The following is a 16,395-nucleotide window of genomic DNA, read 5'->3' on the forward strand; positions in this document are numbered from 1 at the left end:
AGTGCATGTGGTATCCATACACCTTATTTTTGAGCCTTACCCATTGCATGCAAATATTGGTAGGTCATGAAGAGATCACAGTTCATCGAATTTGCCAGTTCTCAAGTACAGTGACATGGATCATTGTGAATTAATGCATTTAAATGATCTCCATCAAGCCCTGAAGGTAAGTCACTAATGGAAAAACAATTCTCCTTAGAATGAAAAAACAATTTTCTTGCCAAGCTCTGTCCAAAGGTATTAAACACAAACAGGATGCAAATGTGTCTGGCTGCCTCCATTGCTTTTACACCTATATAGAACCCAACAGTGCTCCTATTTCTCAACTGGGCACTCCAGTATCTAGTGGCCACAGTTCCACTCAGTATCTTCAAATGACAAAATGACAATATGTAATTAAGAGCAACAGTCAATTACAAATAAAAAATGACAATTGATAAATAAACCCTCAGCAACAGGAATACCAACATGCAACACTAAAGTCTATCAACTTATGCACCAGCCTAATATTTAGGAAAAACTGAGATAATATTAGGCCATGAAAACAATAATTTCTTAAGAGTAGCTGAAAAAAACGGGGGGGGGGGGGGGAGGGGGCGAGTGACCATTGAAATTAGATTCATCAGACTCAGTCAGGAAGTGTATACTTGACCAGACATCAGATGAATGGTCAAATCAGTCACAAGAATCATCTGCTGACAGAAGCAGGAACTCTTGTTGTTATGATTGTAACAATCAAATAACTAAAATATTGTGCTGACTTTACAGCATGACTGAAATATGCAGTATAAGTGTAGAAACCTTATTGGCATCACATTACAACCTTCATCTCTCTTTACTCGGGAAACTACGGTGTTATGGTGTTAAATGAATTACACTTACAAGAACTGAATCTTACCTTAGCAACAAAAAATGGGTCATAGTAATAAATGATACCTTTGGAGGAAAACTGAATACAGAATGGAGAAACAATCATATCATGTCCCAGAGGGTTCAGCATTTGATTTATCCTGACCTACGTAAATGTTGAGCTAAAACCATTGCAGGTGCATTCAAAACCTGCAATACTTGCTGATGACACCAAGTACACTGATAACTGGCAAACACATTCATAGTAGAAACAGCCAGGAAAATAAAGGAACATGCTTTCAACTAGTTTACAGGCAACATAACAAAAATTCAACCTTTATACTTACATAAGCACACTTGATGCAATTCCAAACAAATCCAAATGACTTACAGATACAAGGAGATATCAATGACAGGCAATGAATGAGGATACATGAGATAAGTTCATGGGCATTTGGATGGGTATTAAATTAAGGAAGCACCAGCATGAGAATGAGTTAACCAAAAAGCTCGTATCTCTCTGCCTTGCAATTAATTAATTCTCTTCCAGAGTTTCAGCTTGCAGAAATGCTTCCTAGCATGCTTTCACTCAGTACTATCCTAGAGGATAATCTTATAGGACATGGCAGCTATGAACAAATTAGTATTTATCCTATACAAGCTTGCAGTACCAATGATTTGATGATGACAACTGAACACCTTGCATAAACCTCTTCATTGACCTACGGAATCTTGCGCCCACATCTCACTATGGAACCCCCTATTGGCTTTTATATTAAGTAACAAATATTTTATTTATTTGCAGTTGGCTGTCCCAGAAGATATTTCCAAAAACAAGCCAAAACTCCAAACGACGCTATCATAATTGCCTCCAGGTGAGTAATGTTGAGGGGATCAACTTGAGAAGTTTACCATTTTGTTGATCCCATTTCAACTGAAACCCAAGTAGACACCAAGGAATTGTATGCAGTATGTATCATTTAGTCTGTGACCAGTAATGTCTACATCTTCCAGTAGCAGGTCATTTCTAATTAAATTGCATGTTATAAAATGAGTCGTCAAGGGATGACTTGAACTGGTAGCTGCAACATTAATTAGGGTAATGTGCTGTGCAATATGGGACACGAAGTTTGTTGGTAGTGATCATGATTTATTATTAAACTCAAGGGATGTGATAAACCCTTTAGTGAGATTGGCACTGAACTGAATCTGAAGAGAAGGGAATTCTGTAACAAACTGAAGAAAGTTGACAATATTAGAAAACACATAGATCAACCAAAAACAGAAGAGATGGAAAATTATCAGAAATATCATTGTTCATATGGATTGTGTACCACTGCATTGGAACCTGCACAAAAGAACATTTCTGAACAGTTAGCTGCCTCAGGGATTGATCAGCTATAATGGGCTGCAGACCTAACCTGGAAATTTACTTCATCTCACAGTATGCTATCTCTTATTGGCAGGAGTTTGTGAAAGGCTCCACCTATGTGCCTCCTCTTCCAACAACATTGGGTGAACTATGATACTACATACAAACAGCAGTGAGTTTCCTAAACTGACGTGCTTGGAAATGCATGGATCAATTCTATCGCACGGCTGCTTAAATGTGTTGAAAAGAATTTTGATATTTGTGATCAGTAAATGATGAATCTGATCCTAAACACAGCTGTTAAAAGCACCTTAATATCATATGTGCGCACACACAAATTGTAATCAATGGGAAGATCATATGGTTCCTTTGTAAATAAAGGCTTTGCAGGCATGTATAGAAGTAAAAATTGGACCCCAATTCTGTACCTATATTTAATACAAAGTTATAGCTTTGTGAAATCTGATGATTTTAGACATCCTGAAGAATTGCTTATACAGGTATAACTTCTTTCAGTAAAATGTGGTAATTTGTCTTGATGGGTTGCATCTGTTACTGAACATTTCAGAAATTTTTTCATAAAATTAAATTTGCTTTCAACACTGTAACCTCTGCTCTGGCTAGAGATGGGGTGTGAATGTTATTCATATGTTCATTCCTTGATTTACACATTGCATTCCATAAACGAAGATGTGGATGTAAGTGGGTGAGCCAGGCTGCAAATCTTAAGGCAGAAGCTCCCACAGGAATTTACCTCTGAAGTATACTGACAACCAGCTGTTTGTGAGTAGTGTTAATCTACTCACACTGCTAATTATGGGAACTGCTAATGGATTATTTTGTATGTATGTGAATGTACATTTACTACTATAAAAAATATCACTGTTGCTCCTACTACATTAGTCAGCTACTTATTTTACCAAGTATCTCCACATACATCGATACTCCGCTGTCCAACTAGTGGCGCATTGGGAAGGGTACCCCATAACCCTGCTGGTCATTTTCGTTCCCATTCCACTCGCAAATACAAGGGAAAAAGACTGTCTATGCACCTCCATATCAGCCCCGATTTCTCAAATTTTATCTTCATAGTCCTTATGTGTAATGTATGTTGGAAACAACAAAATTGTTTGGCAATCAGGTTCAAATGGCATTTCTCTAAAATTTCTCAAATAGTGTTCCTCAAAAGAACATCACCTTCCTTCTGGAAGTTCTTATTTGAGTTCCTGAAGCATCTATGTAACACTTGTGTACTGTTTGAACCAACCAGTAACAGATGTGGCAGCCTACCACTTAATTGCTTATCCAGCAAAGTATTATTTTGCAATCTTGCTCTAGTTTCTCATACAATTACTTAAAAAAATTCCCCCAATTCCATAATTTATACAGAATATTGCTGGCCATGTGCCAGTATCAAGATGGTTAGCCCAATTTTTCTGCGTCTTTAAGCCCTAGCATTTTATGCTCCTGAGACCACAAAGACTGTGTGTCACTCTGGCTGACAGAGCTAAGATGTTCACTGCACAAATGCATGTGCCACTCAAGATCACTCTTATGGTCACACATCCTATTCGTAGATTTGCTAAGGTGTCTACCACTACTTCATTAAAGTTACATATTTTCAAAGTAGCAAGTGGGGGGATACACATCAGTGATTTCAGTGCCAACCACATGACATGGTTTTCCAGACCACACTACTAGAAACACACTGTTCTGCACACTTGCTATGGGAGCAGCACTCCATGCAGTGGACACTATCCCGGAACCTCTGGCCCTGGCGCATTTTTGTTTGACCTGTGATCTCTTGGGCTGGATACGAAGGTCAGTATGGCCTTTTGTATTTTCATGGTAAGTGGTCACCAACTACAATCCCGCCACTTTGATAACTACAGCTATGCCCTAAGACACTGTACAGTTTGTTGTTTTGGCCTAGCTTCCCATTTGCATATGCCTGACTTCTCATTTCTGTAAAACCCTTCTTGTGGAACAACACTACTACTGTTTGACTTACTGTCCTGCCTACTTGTGAGGCCAATGCATCCCTTTAATTTGTTTAAAATGGCATAACATGAGTCTCTGTGACACTCCTTTACATAATGTGAGCTGTTTCTAGCATGATTGTTTGGTTTGTTGACCTGTATGCTTGTATAATCACCGCACATTTCTTTGTTGAAGAAACCAACATTTTGTGCCTGAAGAATGCTTTGTAACTGCAACAAGTTTGTTTATGAACAATGAGATCAAGAATGAGCCAGTGCCTAACCTTCTGCTATTGTATGTTAAATGTTCCCAATCTTTGTCTAATTTCATTCCTGTGACATATTGATCAATGTGAGCATCTCTTTCTCTTACCAAGGTCATAAAGCACATGTAAAAAATTAATCGTTCTTCTTTAGATCTGCCAGGACTCTAATAGTGAGGTCATACTCATTCACCAAAAGCCATATACAGAGTTATTCTATTACTGAAAATTTTATAACCAATACAACAGGCACCACAGAAGCTGCCACAATATGACCAGGTTTTGGCCAAAGTATCAGGGCCGATTTACAACACAAATTTTTTCTCTTTTTCATAACCCAAAAATTTTTTAGGACAAATGTAAGAATAACTATGTTTCACACAAAAGATAAGAACATCCAATGATCTTTTGAACTGCATTGATCAGAAGTTATTGAAAGTAGGAATATTTCTCAAATGACCTACACTATTAGAACTTACACTTCATCTAAATGTGAATTTTGTGACCATCGCACACAGTCATTATACAATACACTTGATATCAACAAGGGCTACAAAAAACATGATTATACCAGCCACCAATCCCATTCCATTTCTATTTAAAACAGTCAGCACGTAACAGGTGAAATGAAAGTCAAGTGCAGGCATACAAGAATACTCTACAATTATCATCAGCAACAAGTTCCAGAAAACTGACAATCTGTGACAATTTCACTGCAATGTATCTTTTACTCTACACAAACACTTATTACTTGACAGGCAATACATCATCAAACATGTAAATACTTACAATATTCTCAGTTACACTCAGTTCCAAATTTAATTCAGGGTCCTCCTTGATAAAATCAGTGGACCATGATATTCCCAGTGGATCTTCAATGGACTGAAAGAAGGAAACAATCTGAATTATAGCTGCTTGGTAACTTCTGTGTGTATATGACAGCTCTCCCTATTCCTCTATCATGAGTATCATCCAACTTCAGAGATTCTTATCGACAGGGAAGGGTGAGTGTCAGAATGCAACCAAATCAGTTCTCTGATTTTGCTATCAGCCATTATGTAGTATTTATTTGGCAGACTTTCTATTTCTTTTCCCGTCACATAATCCACTCTGATTTCAAAGGCACTATGGCCTGCTCTATCAGATGGTCATACTCCCATATACAAACTTGATATATGAGTGTGGCAACATTTATAAATTAAACTCAGATAATAAATAGATGCAAATAATCTTCCAGCTGTAAACCCATAAACAAGAGGACTTTTTGGTCATTAATCAAATGACTATGGTATTCCACACATTATCAGCAAAATTAACCAAATTTAATGCTATTTACACAGATTCTTGCTCTGTCACCATGTATTTCCATTGCCTGTTCTTTAGGAAACAATTGAAATTTATGACGTGTACTGGATGAAAATCTTACAGAATTACATACAGCGAAAGCAGGATTTCAGTAATGATGTAAATAATACAGTGAATAATAACTGGGAACTCTACAAAATACCCATCACATATAGTTCCACATCATTTGTTATAGCACTGTGACACAGAGACGTGTAACAAGATTAACAATTACTTACAAAAGGAAGTCTTCCTTGCTCTGTTGACACCAAACATGTACTTAAGGCATTCACTACATAGAATCATAATAAAAAATTAATGCAAGGGTAATGGTTTGTAAAGATATCCTTGTTACAAGTGTTGTTAAAATACTATTGGTAATAACCTACAATTAACACAGCTAACTGGAGTCAACTGGAAGACAACAAACATTCTTGAAAATAGCTGGTATCATAGTTTACAACTGTTCACCATCTATGAAAATTTACCTTTAATACCCCATATCTGTGTCATGACATTCTTACTTCACTTACTGCACAATACAGTGCATGTGTGAAAACTTACATTATGCTCAGATCAATCAGCATGTTGTTTCAGTTCAGGATCTTGCTTTACCCAAACATTAGGGCTGTCAGCCTTAAATGGGTCTGCAAGAAACTGAAATAGCAAAACATTGAATCATCTAGGCTTCTGTGTCTTGTTCCTACATGACTGTCTCAGTGAGGAGCTGGGGAACAGGAATACAGAAAGGGGCAGGGGGGGAGAGAGAGAGAGAGGGGGTTGTGAGGGGGGGGGGAGAGAGGAATGCAGGGGGAGAGGAGAGGGATGTGAGGGGGGGAGAACAGAGGGATGTGGGGGGGAGAGCAGAGGGATGTGGGGGGGAGAGCAGAGGGTGGTGGGGGGGGAGAGCAGAGGGAGGTGGAGGGGGAGAGCAGAGGGAGGCGGGGGGGAGAGGACAGGGAGGCGGGGGGGAGATGAGAGGGAGGCGGGGGGGAGATGAGAGGGAGGCGGGGGGGAGATGAGAGGGAGGCGGGGGGGAGATGAGAGGGAGGCGGGGGGGAGATGAGAGGGAGGCGGGGGGGAGAGGAGAGGGAGGCGGGGGGAGAGGAGAGGGAGGCGGGGGGAGAGGAGAGAGAGGCGGGGGGAGAGGAGAGAGAGGCGGGGGGGAGAGGAGAGAGAGGCGGGGGGGAGAGGAGAGAGAGGCGGGGGGGAGAGGAGAGAGAGGCGGGGGGGAGAGGAGAGAGAGGCGGGGGGAGAGGAGAGAGAGGGGGGAGAGGAGTGAGAGGGGGGAGAGGAGAGAGAGGCGGGGGGAGAGGAGAGAGAGGCGGGGGGAGAGGAGAGAGAGGCGGGAGGGGGGGGGGAGAGAGGCGGGAGGGGGAGAGAGAGAGAGAGAGAGAGAGAGAGAGAGAGAAAGAGAGAGAGAGAGAGAGAGAGAGAGAGAGAGAGAGAGAGAGGCGGGAGGGGGGGGGGAGAGAGAGAGAGAGAGAGAGAGAGAGAGAGAGAGGCGGGAGGGGGAGAGAGAGAGAGAGAGAGAGAGATGCGGGAGGGGGAGAGAGAGAGAGAGAGGCAGGAGGGGGAGAGAGAGAGAGAGAGGCGGGAGGGGGAGAGAGAGAGAGAGAGAGGCGGGAGGGGGAGAGAGAGAGAGAGAGGCGGGAGGGGGAGAGAGAGAGAGAGAGAGGCGGGAGGGGGAGAGAGAGAGAGAGAGAGAGAGAGAGAGAGAGAGAGAGAGGCGGGAGGGGAGGAGAGAGAGAGGCGGGAGGGGCAGAGAGAGAGAGGCGGGAGGGGCAGAGAGAGAGAGGCGGGAGGGGCAGAGAGAGAGAGGCGGGAGGGGGAGAGAGAGAGAGGTGGGAGGGGGAGAGAGAGAGAGAGAGAGAGAGAGAGAGAGAGAGCTAATAAACACATATATTCTTCAATTAGAAACAGGCAGCAAGAAAATATGATGCACAAGTCTGATATTTGAAACCGAAGCTAAGTTTATTCTTGAATGCAGGTACAACAATAAGCAATTTACCCCAAAATATCAATCAAAATTATTTCGTACATATCAAGCAGCAACCAGCATAGACAGTAACCATACAACTATGGAAGTGGATGTATTTTACATCAATGGGCTGAAAAGGTTAAGTTGCCCTCTCTTGAAGAGAGCGATAAAAGCCCTCCTCGTGAATTAGATATAAAACTAAGCCAGCCACTGAGGCATCTGGGGTAGCAAGTCAGGGAGATTAAAATTCTGCCACAGGGTGGCTAGGTTGGACAGTACGGCAAAATGTAGACCACTGTTGAATGGGAATGACAACAGTGGGGTGGCACTGGAGGAGATGACCATGAGGCCATCAGATACAGCTGATGTGGAGCTGGCAGAGGACGGTAGAATGCTAGTGAGAGGCCTGCATGGAGGACCTCGATGGATTCATAGTCTCCTTATCATTGGTTGTTTTAAGTCACAGTGATTCATTCTGTATTTCAGGTTCCTAGAATACTGATTACAAGAGCCAGTTTACTGGTAGCCCATTTGGGCAAGCTATCAGTAAGTTTGTTCCCAGGGATCCCAAAATGACCCAGACTCCAAACAATCATCACTGAGTATCCACATTGCTCAAGGGCATACTGGGAATACTGGTTAGCAATTACCAAGGTATGCTGAGGGTAATACTGGTTGAAAGCTTTCAAACAGGTCAAGAGGTTGCTGAAGATGAAGGATCCACCAGTGGAGGAAAGGATATGCTTAAGAGCATGAGAGATGGCTACCAACCCTACAGCTTCTGGCAAGGAAAATTGGTGGTAGAGGGCCTCAGGAGGGAACGTGTCTTTCGGACCTCATGATGGGTCAAGAAAAAGCTGTGACCAATGGATTCCCCACAGAGGTGTACGTGAGTGGGCCCAGAGGAGAGGTGGAGGAAGAAATAACTGGAGTTCAGAGGGGAGGGACAGGGTGTGGACTGCGATCAAAATCCCTGAACCGGGCCGCCATTATGGAAGATGGGTTTCCGTGTTTGGAAAGAGGGGATGATATTTTGGATGCTTAAGAGAGTTGCAAACATAGGTAGCATAACTGAGAAGCTGTTGTTGGCTCTTGATACACAATGAATGGACCCCAGCCTCCACACATAATCTGTCCGCAGGACTAGTTCAAAAGGCTCCTGTAGCAAATCAAACACCACAGTGGTGCATCAGATCCTGTATACACAATGCTGAGGATGATTCCGAACCATATACCAGACTCCCATACCCAAGACAGGGTTGTATTATGGCTTTGTAAAGCTGCAGAAGGGTAGTGCACTCTGCACTTCCGCTGGTGTTACTCAGGTGATGAAGTGTACTGAGGGGTAGCAAGCACTTTTACTTACACTGCAAAATACTGGGAATTCATGTCAACTAAGAAATAAAGACCAGTCCTAAAAAACAATAAGTTCCTGCCACATTGAGTAGTTTGTCAGGAAGATATAGTTCTGGCTGTGGATAAACCGTACGATGTTGACAGAAGACCATGACATGGGTCTTGGCAGCTGAAAACCAAATCCATGGGTGAGTGCCCATGACAGCGTCTTTCGTATGGTGCCTTGCAGTCTACATTCAGTGGCACCCACACTAGAGGAGCAATACTAAGAGGCCCAAATAGTCAGCATTAAGGCTGGCGATACTGATGATCTCACAGCTAGAGGTGACCATTGATGGCTTGCAGAAAGACAAGGACACACTGTGCAGAGCCCTGCAGGAGTCCATTCTCTTGGGTATTAGGAGTGTTGTGGGAAGCATGGACTAGAACCCAGAACATACACTGTGACAGGACATTATAGATAAAAATTGGGAGTGGCTCCCACATAACCCACTCATGTAAGGCAGCAAGGATATGGCCTCACCTAGTTTCATACAGCTTTTGCAGGTCAAAGAAGATGTCAATAATGCATTGACATTGGGCAAAAGCTGATTGGCTGGCAGACTGCAGGCAAACCAGATCATTAGTAGTGGAACAGTCTTGGCGAAAGCCACACTGGGATGCAGCCAGAAGACCCCGAGACTCAAGGAGCCACACACCTGCCAGCTCACTGCACATTCAAGCAATTTATGGAGAACATTGGTGACACTTGCTGGGTGATAACTGCTCATCTCTAAAGGTGCTTACCCTGTTTCAACACTGTGACACAATGATGCTTTCTAATTGTTGCAATGGGAACTGGCCCTCACTCCAGATCCAGTTACAGATGGCAAGGATATGATGCTGACAATCCACTGATAGGTGCCTGATCATTTGGTTGTGGATATGACCTGGCCCTGGTGCTGCATCAGGACAGATGACTAGGACACTGATGAATTCCCACTCAATGAATGGAGCTTTATACAGCTCCAGGTGGCATGTAGTAAAAGATAATTGCTTTTGCTCTACTCATTGCTTGCTAACATGAAAGACAGGTTGATAATCTCATTTTAGGTCAAACCTGCAGAGGAGAGGTGGTCCGATGGTTGAAACATGCTGCTCCCAGCATTCTTGTTGGTAACATTTCATCAGATGGCATAACTGGGGATGAAGCCACTTAAAGTAAATAAGATGCTCCATCGATTGGTGTCACTTATGGTGCTGGAGAGCCTGCCTACTATTGCTAATGGCCTCTGCAATCTCTGATGATTGCCAAGGTTCTCCTTTTTATGTTTAGGGCACTCAACTACGAGGGTCATCAGCGCCCAGTTACAAACGCTAGTGCACTAATAGTATAGAAAAACGCAAGAGGGTGACACCAGAATGTACTTGGAAAGCTGCAGATAAACAAAGTAAAAGAGTTAGATCTCTTTGGACAAGTCCGTCAATGTAATAAAACTAAGGACACGAGCAGCTCCTCGAGAGTCATCAGCTGAAGGTCCCTGTAAGATAGACAGCAGACACAGGACAACACAAGAGTGAATAAAACGGGGACAGGACAATAAAATATGGCGCACCATCAATGGATGACCAAAGGGGCACTGCGGGGCGGGGTCACCAGACAACAGGTAGCGGTGGCTAAAGCGGCAATGCCCTATCAGCAACTTGGCCAAAATGACCTCCTCTTGCCAGGAAGCGCATGACGAGGTCGTCCAAGCAGTTGGGATTGATTTGATGCCCCGAAGCTTATTTTTATGGAGAGAGGACCAAGCCTCATGCCACAATGATGAAACGAGCCGACAAAGAACCCCACTAACATCAGTTGATGGGACACAAAAGGAAGCTGTCCGAGGCAGGAGGACAGCAGCCTTGGCCGCAGCATCTGCAGCTTCGTTCCCAGGCACACCAACATGGCTGGGAATCCACAAAAAAGGGACAAGTGCCAGTATCAGCAAGGGACTGAAGGGACCATTGAATTCGTTGCATGGGAGGGTGTTCCGAATATGGGTCACAGAGACTCTGAATGGCGCTCAAAGAATCAGAGCAAATGGCATAGGGAGGAAGACAATCACGGCAAATATACTGAACAGCCTGATAGACAGCAAAACGCTCAGCTGTAAAGCTTGAACACTGGTCAAGGAGCCGGTATTGAAAGGCATGAGCCCCAACGACAAAGGCACATCTGACGCCAGCAGTAGTCTTGGAGCCATCTTTGTACATAAAGACGTTATTAGTGAGCCTCGAACGAAGTTCGACAAACCTCGAGCCGTATACCGAATTTGTGGTCCTCTCCTTAGGGAGCGAGCTGAGTTCAAGGTGAATGCGAACCTGAGCCTGGAGCCAAGGTGGCGTCGGGCTCTCAGCCACTCGAAAAGTCGTAGGGAGGGTAAAATCAAGTTGCTGAAGCAGGCAACGAAAGTGAACTCCAGGAGGTAACAGGGCAGAGACATACAGCCCGTATTGGCAATCGAGAGAGTCGTCAAAAAAGGAGAAATGTGATGGGTGGTCGGGCATTGACATCAGTCGGCAGGCGTACTGACAAAGCAACATATCGTACCGGTAGTTTAGTGGTAATTCGGCAGCTTCGGCACACGGACTCTCAACAGGGCTGGTGTTGAATGCTCCAGTTGCCAGACGTAACCCTCAATGGTGGATAGAGTTTAGATGGCGTCAGATGGACGGCCAGGCAGGAGAGTATACAAAGCTCCCATAATCCAGGTTTGATCAGACAATGGACCGATATAAGGGAAGCAGGACCATTCGATCTGCTTCCCATGACATACTGCCGAAAACACTGAGGACATTTAGGGAATGGGTACAATGAGCAGCCAAGTAAGACATGTGGAGACCAGCAAAGTTCCTGTCAAATGTAAGACCTAAAAACTTTGTTGTCTCCATAAATGGGAGAGCAATGAGACCGAGATGTAAGGATGGTGGAAGGAACTGTTTGTAACACCAGAAGTTCATACAGACCGTTTTCTCGCCAGAAAAACGGAAACCGTTAGCGACACTCCAGGAATAAAGACGGTCTAGACAACGCTGAAGACAGTGCTCCAGGAGACATGTTCTCTGAGCGCTGCAGTAGATCGTAAAGTCGTCCACGAAAAGGGAGCCTGAAATGTCGGCTGGAAGGCAATCCATTATTTGATTGATAGCTATGGCAAAAAGGCCCACACTCAAAATGGAGCCCTGGGGCACCCCATTCTCCTGGCGAAAGGCATTTGACAAAACAGAACCCACATATACTCTAAACATTCAATCCATTAAAAATACATTAATAAAAAGACGGAGGCAACCATGAAGTCCCCAAGTGTGCATGGCACGGAGAATGCCTGCCCTCCAACAGGTGTCGTAAACCTTCTCCAAACCGAAGAACACAGCAACCGTCTGGCACTTACGCAAAAAGTTGTTCATAATTAAGGTCGACAAGGTAACTAGCTGGTCAACAGCAGAGCGGTGCCTACAAAAGCCACATTGGACATTGGTATGGATGTGTTGAGATTCAAGGAGCCAAACCAATCGAGAATTTACCATGCACTCCAATACCTTGCAGACGCAGCTGGTAAGGGAGATGGGAACAACAATTGCTTCACATCAGCGTGTGCAAACATGACCTTTAGTCCAGATGCGATTATACGCGCAAAGAAGAAAGCCTTTACCTGCAGGAGAAAGGTTCTTCAGCATCTGAATATGGATGCCATCGGGCCCCGGAGCACAGGGTTGGCACCAGGTGACTGCACTTTCGAGTTCCTGCAAGGTGAAGGTGGCATTGTAACTTTCACGATTCAAAGACTTGAAAGAAGGTGGCCGTGCCTCCTCTGCTTGCCTTCGGGGGAGGAAGGCACGGTGGTAATGGCAGAGCTTGAAACCTCCGTGAAAAAGCGGCCGCAGGCATTTGAGACATCCTCAGGATCCACAAGGACTTCATTCGCTACAGTCAGGCCAGAAATCAGGGAGTGGACCTTGGTGCCAGATAGCCAGCGCAGACCATCCCAGACAACTGGAGGAGGAGTAAAACCGTTGAATGAGCTGGTGAAAGCCACCCAGCAAGCCTTTTTGCTTTCTTTGAGAACACGAAGACATTGTGCACGGAGTCGTTTGTAACTGATACAGTCGCCACTCGTAGGGTGGCGTTGGAAGGTGCATAAAGCATGTCACCAAGCACAAATAGCGTCGCTACATGCTGTAGTCCACCAGGGAACTGGGACTCGATGTGGAGAAGAGGAAGTACAAGGGATGGAATATTTAGCAGCAGTGAGAATAACATCTGTGAGGTATGCGACCTGACTATCGCAGCTGGAGAAGTTTTGATCATGGAAGGTCGCCAGGGAGGTGAAAAGCCCCACAGTCGGCTTTGGAGATGTTCCAGCTAGTGGAACGTGTGATGCAGGAGATGGATTATGCAGAGGAAATGGTCGCTTGAGTATATGTCAGACATAGCATACCACTCAAACCAATGTGCAAGTTGGGTAGTGGATATTGAGAGGTCCAAGTGGGAATAGGTATGCATTGCGTCCAAAAGGAAGGTAGGTGCACCAGTATTTAAGTAGACTAGATTGAGGTGGTTGAAAAGGTCTGCCAAGAGGGAGCCACTGGGGCAGGATGCTGGAGAGCCCCAAAGGAGATAGTGGGCATTAAAGTCTCCAACCAACAAAAATGGTGTAGTAAGCTGAGCAATCAGTTGTATCATGTCTGCCTTAGTAAAGGCAGACGATGATGGAACGTAAACAGTACAAATGGGAAATGTGAAAGTTGGGAGAGTAATTAGGACTGCAACTGCCTGCAGATCTGTGTGCAATGTGATTGCATCGTAGTAGACATCATCCCAAACCAGCAACATGACCCCTCCATCAGCAGGAATACCTGCCACAGGGGGTAGGTCAAAAGACACAGAGGTATAGTGTGCCAGGTCAATACAATCGCATGGGCATAACTTCGTTTCTTGGAGACCTACGACAAGCAGGCAGTGCATTCGAAGGAGCAATTTTAGTTCATCTCGGTTGGACCGAATACCGCGAATGTTCCATTGAAGAAGTGCCATTATGAAAACAAAAAGAAAAAGAAGAAACAAGAAAGGGTCACCTCGATGGCCACTGAGGGCCTGGCTTCAAGGGAGCACTGCTGCTGCAATCGATAGGTGGTGAGTCATGGTCCATCAACTAAACAGTTGCGTCTGCCACCTTCCTGAGCTGGTCAGGAGGGGCAGCTTCCTACGCCGGTAAAAGGCCAGATGATCGGCTACCAGCGGTGCGGCCTGGCGAAGATGGCGAACTCTTTTCTATGAGCCTTCTTTGAAGAATTATGTTTTGTCGAAAGAACAGTTGATGGCTGTGAAGTTTGTGTACGCAAGAAAAATTCGCGTGTCGGTTCTTTCTTGAAGGTTCAAGCATCTAATTTAGAGGTCCTCGTCTTAGCAGTAGCAGATGTTTGAGCCTTAGGGTTGGTGGGAGGAAGAGGAGACGTTGATCGAGCGATCTTAGCACTGGCCGACCTGACGACCGAGTCGTTAAATGTTAGATCGCATGTCTGTGTAGCTACCTCCATGGTAGGCCTAGGAGAGGTGAGAATGGGAAGCACAGTGGGCTTTCTGCTACTGAACAACTTGCGAGAAGCTGAGGTTGACACCTTCTCTTTTACTCGAATTTCCTGTACACTTTTCTCATCTTTGTAGACAGGGCAGTCACGAGAGGAGGCAGCATGGTCGCCCATACAATTGGTACAACGAGGGGATGGAGGTGGACAGTCACCCTCATGGGAGTCCCTGCTACAGGTAACGCATTGAGCTGGATTTGAACAAGACTGCAATGTATGGTTAAACTGCTGACATTGGTAACACCTTGTAGGGATGGGTACATACGGTTGAACAGAAACAATCTCATAACCTGCTTTAATTCCTTAAGGTAATTGCACATTGTCAAATGTCAGAAATATGGTTTGGGTCGGTATGAGGTCCTTGTCGCCCCCTTCCATGACCTGATGGATGACCGTCACTCCCTGATCAGAGAGGAAAGACAGAATCTCCTCATCAGTTAGTTCATCGATTGACCTGGTATACACCACGCCACGCGACGTGACGAATTCAAGGTGCGGTGGGCCTCCACCCGTACAGGAAATGTGTGTAAGAGAGTGGCTCAAAGTAATTTTTGGGCCTGGAAGGCTCTCTCTGGCATCAACAGCAAGGTACCATTGCACAACCGAGTACAAGATTTCACTGGTCCTGCAATTGCATCTACACCCTTCTGAAGGACGAAAGGGTTGACTGTTGAGAGATCGTGACTGCCAGATCTGGTGACAACAAGAAACTTTGGTGCTGGTGGTAGAATTTTTGGAACAGGAGTCACATCTAGCTTTCTTTTTTGGGCAAAAGACAGGGAAGAAGAAGAAGAAGAAGAAGACGAAAAATCTATTGCAGATGAATACCCCATGATTGCCAGTGTCTCCGATGGTGGGCTCCTTCATTGTGGGCCCCTCTCATAGGGCACTTCTGCCTTAGGTGATTGTTCACACCTCAGGTCACACCTCCTGAGAAATGACAGAAGGACCAATTGACATGTTCGGAAGGTAACAGCTCAGGCAATCACCCCTCCCTAGGCCTGTCCTTTACCAGGGGGTACGTGCGTGCCTTCCATGTTTACCCAGGGCAGGGAATTACGTGTTACCCTGTCACCAGCCATGCGTGAAACGCGTGGGTCGGCCTTCAGACACGCACAGCGAGGAAAGAAGAGAGAGAGAGAGAGAGAGAGAGAGAGAGAGAGAGAGAGAGAATCTCAAACGCCGAAGCGGAGAATAAGATTCGGAGAAGAGGACAAGGAGAATAGGGCAAGGAGAATGAGGCAGAGATAGAAGTGCATGAAAGCAAAGAGAAGAGTGAACGTAGGGAAAGACCAATACAGGAAAAAAGTGTGATGATAGAGAAAAACAAAGGAAACAGGATCCTGGAGTTTTCAAATGTCCATCTCTGGACGAAAGCTCGATACATTACTCCCAAGAAGAGGGAGTGTGAAGGGGAGGTAAAGGGGGGGGGAGAAGGATCGGGGATGGGGAAGGGGGTAGGGCAGCGCGGAAAGGAAGGAGAACTGCACTAGCTCGGGGCCCCATGCTCGCCACGCACGTATCCACGAAAGAGTTCTAGACGCCCTGGGGTAAGGTACTCTGTTGTCAGAGCTGGCCCGAGGAACAGAGGATTGCTAAATCAACTGGCAAATGAAAGGCTGTAATCATATTCTGGGCTTC

The 16,395-nt window shown here is 45.0% G+C and overlaps 1 protein-coding gene across 2 annotated transcripts in view; it reads right to left on the reverse strand.

Annotated features, from left to right (window-relative positions):
• The window catches only part of LOC126427194 (uncharacterized), a 110,004-nt gene that overhangs the window by 56,505 nt on the left and 37,104 nt on the right, over positions 1–16,395 (reverse strand). For both annotated transcript variants that reach the window (XM_050089421.1, XM_050089422.1), the window contains one exon: positions 5,253–5,345. In XM_050089421.1, coding sequence (XP_049945378.1) covers positions 5,253–5,345 — 93 coding nt within the window. The remainder of the gene's footprint in view (positions 1–5,252; positions 5,346–16,395) is intronic.

The sequence above is a fragment of the Schistocerca serialis genome, chromosome 11 (assembly GCF_023864345.2).
Source record: "Schistocerca serialis cubense isolate TAMUIC-IGC-003099 chromosome 11, iqSchSeri2.2, whole genome shotgun sequence".
In the NCBI taxonomy this organism is placed as follows: domain Eukaryota; kingdom Metazoa; phylum Arthropoda; class Insecta; order Orthoptera; family Acrididae; genus Schistocerca; species Schistocerca serialis.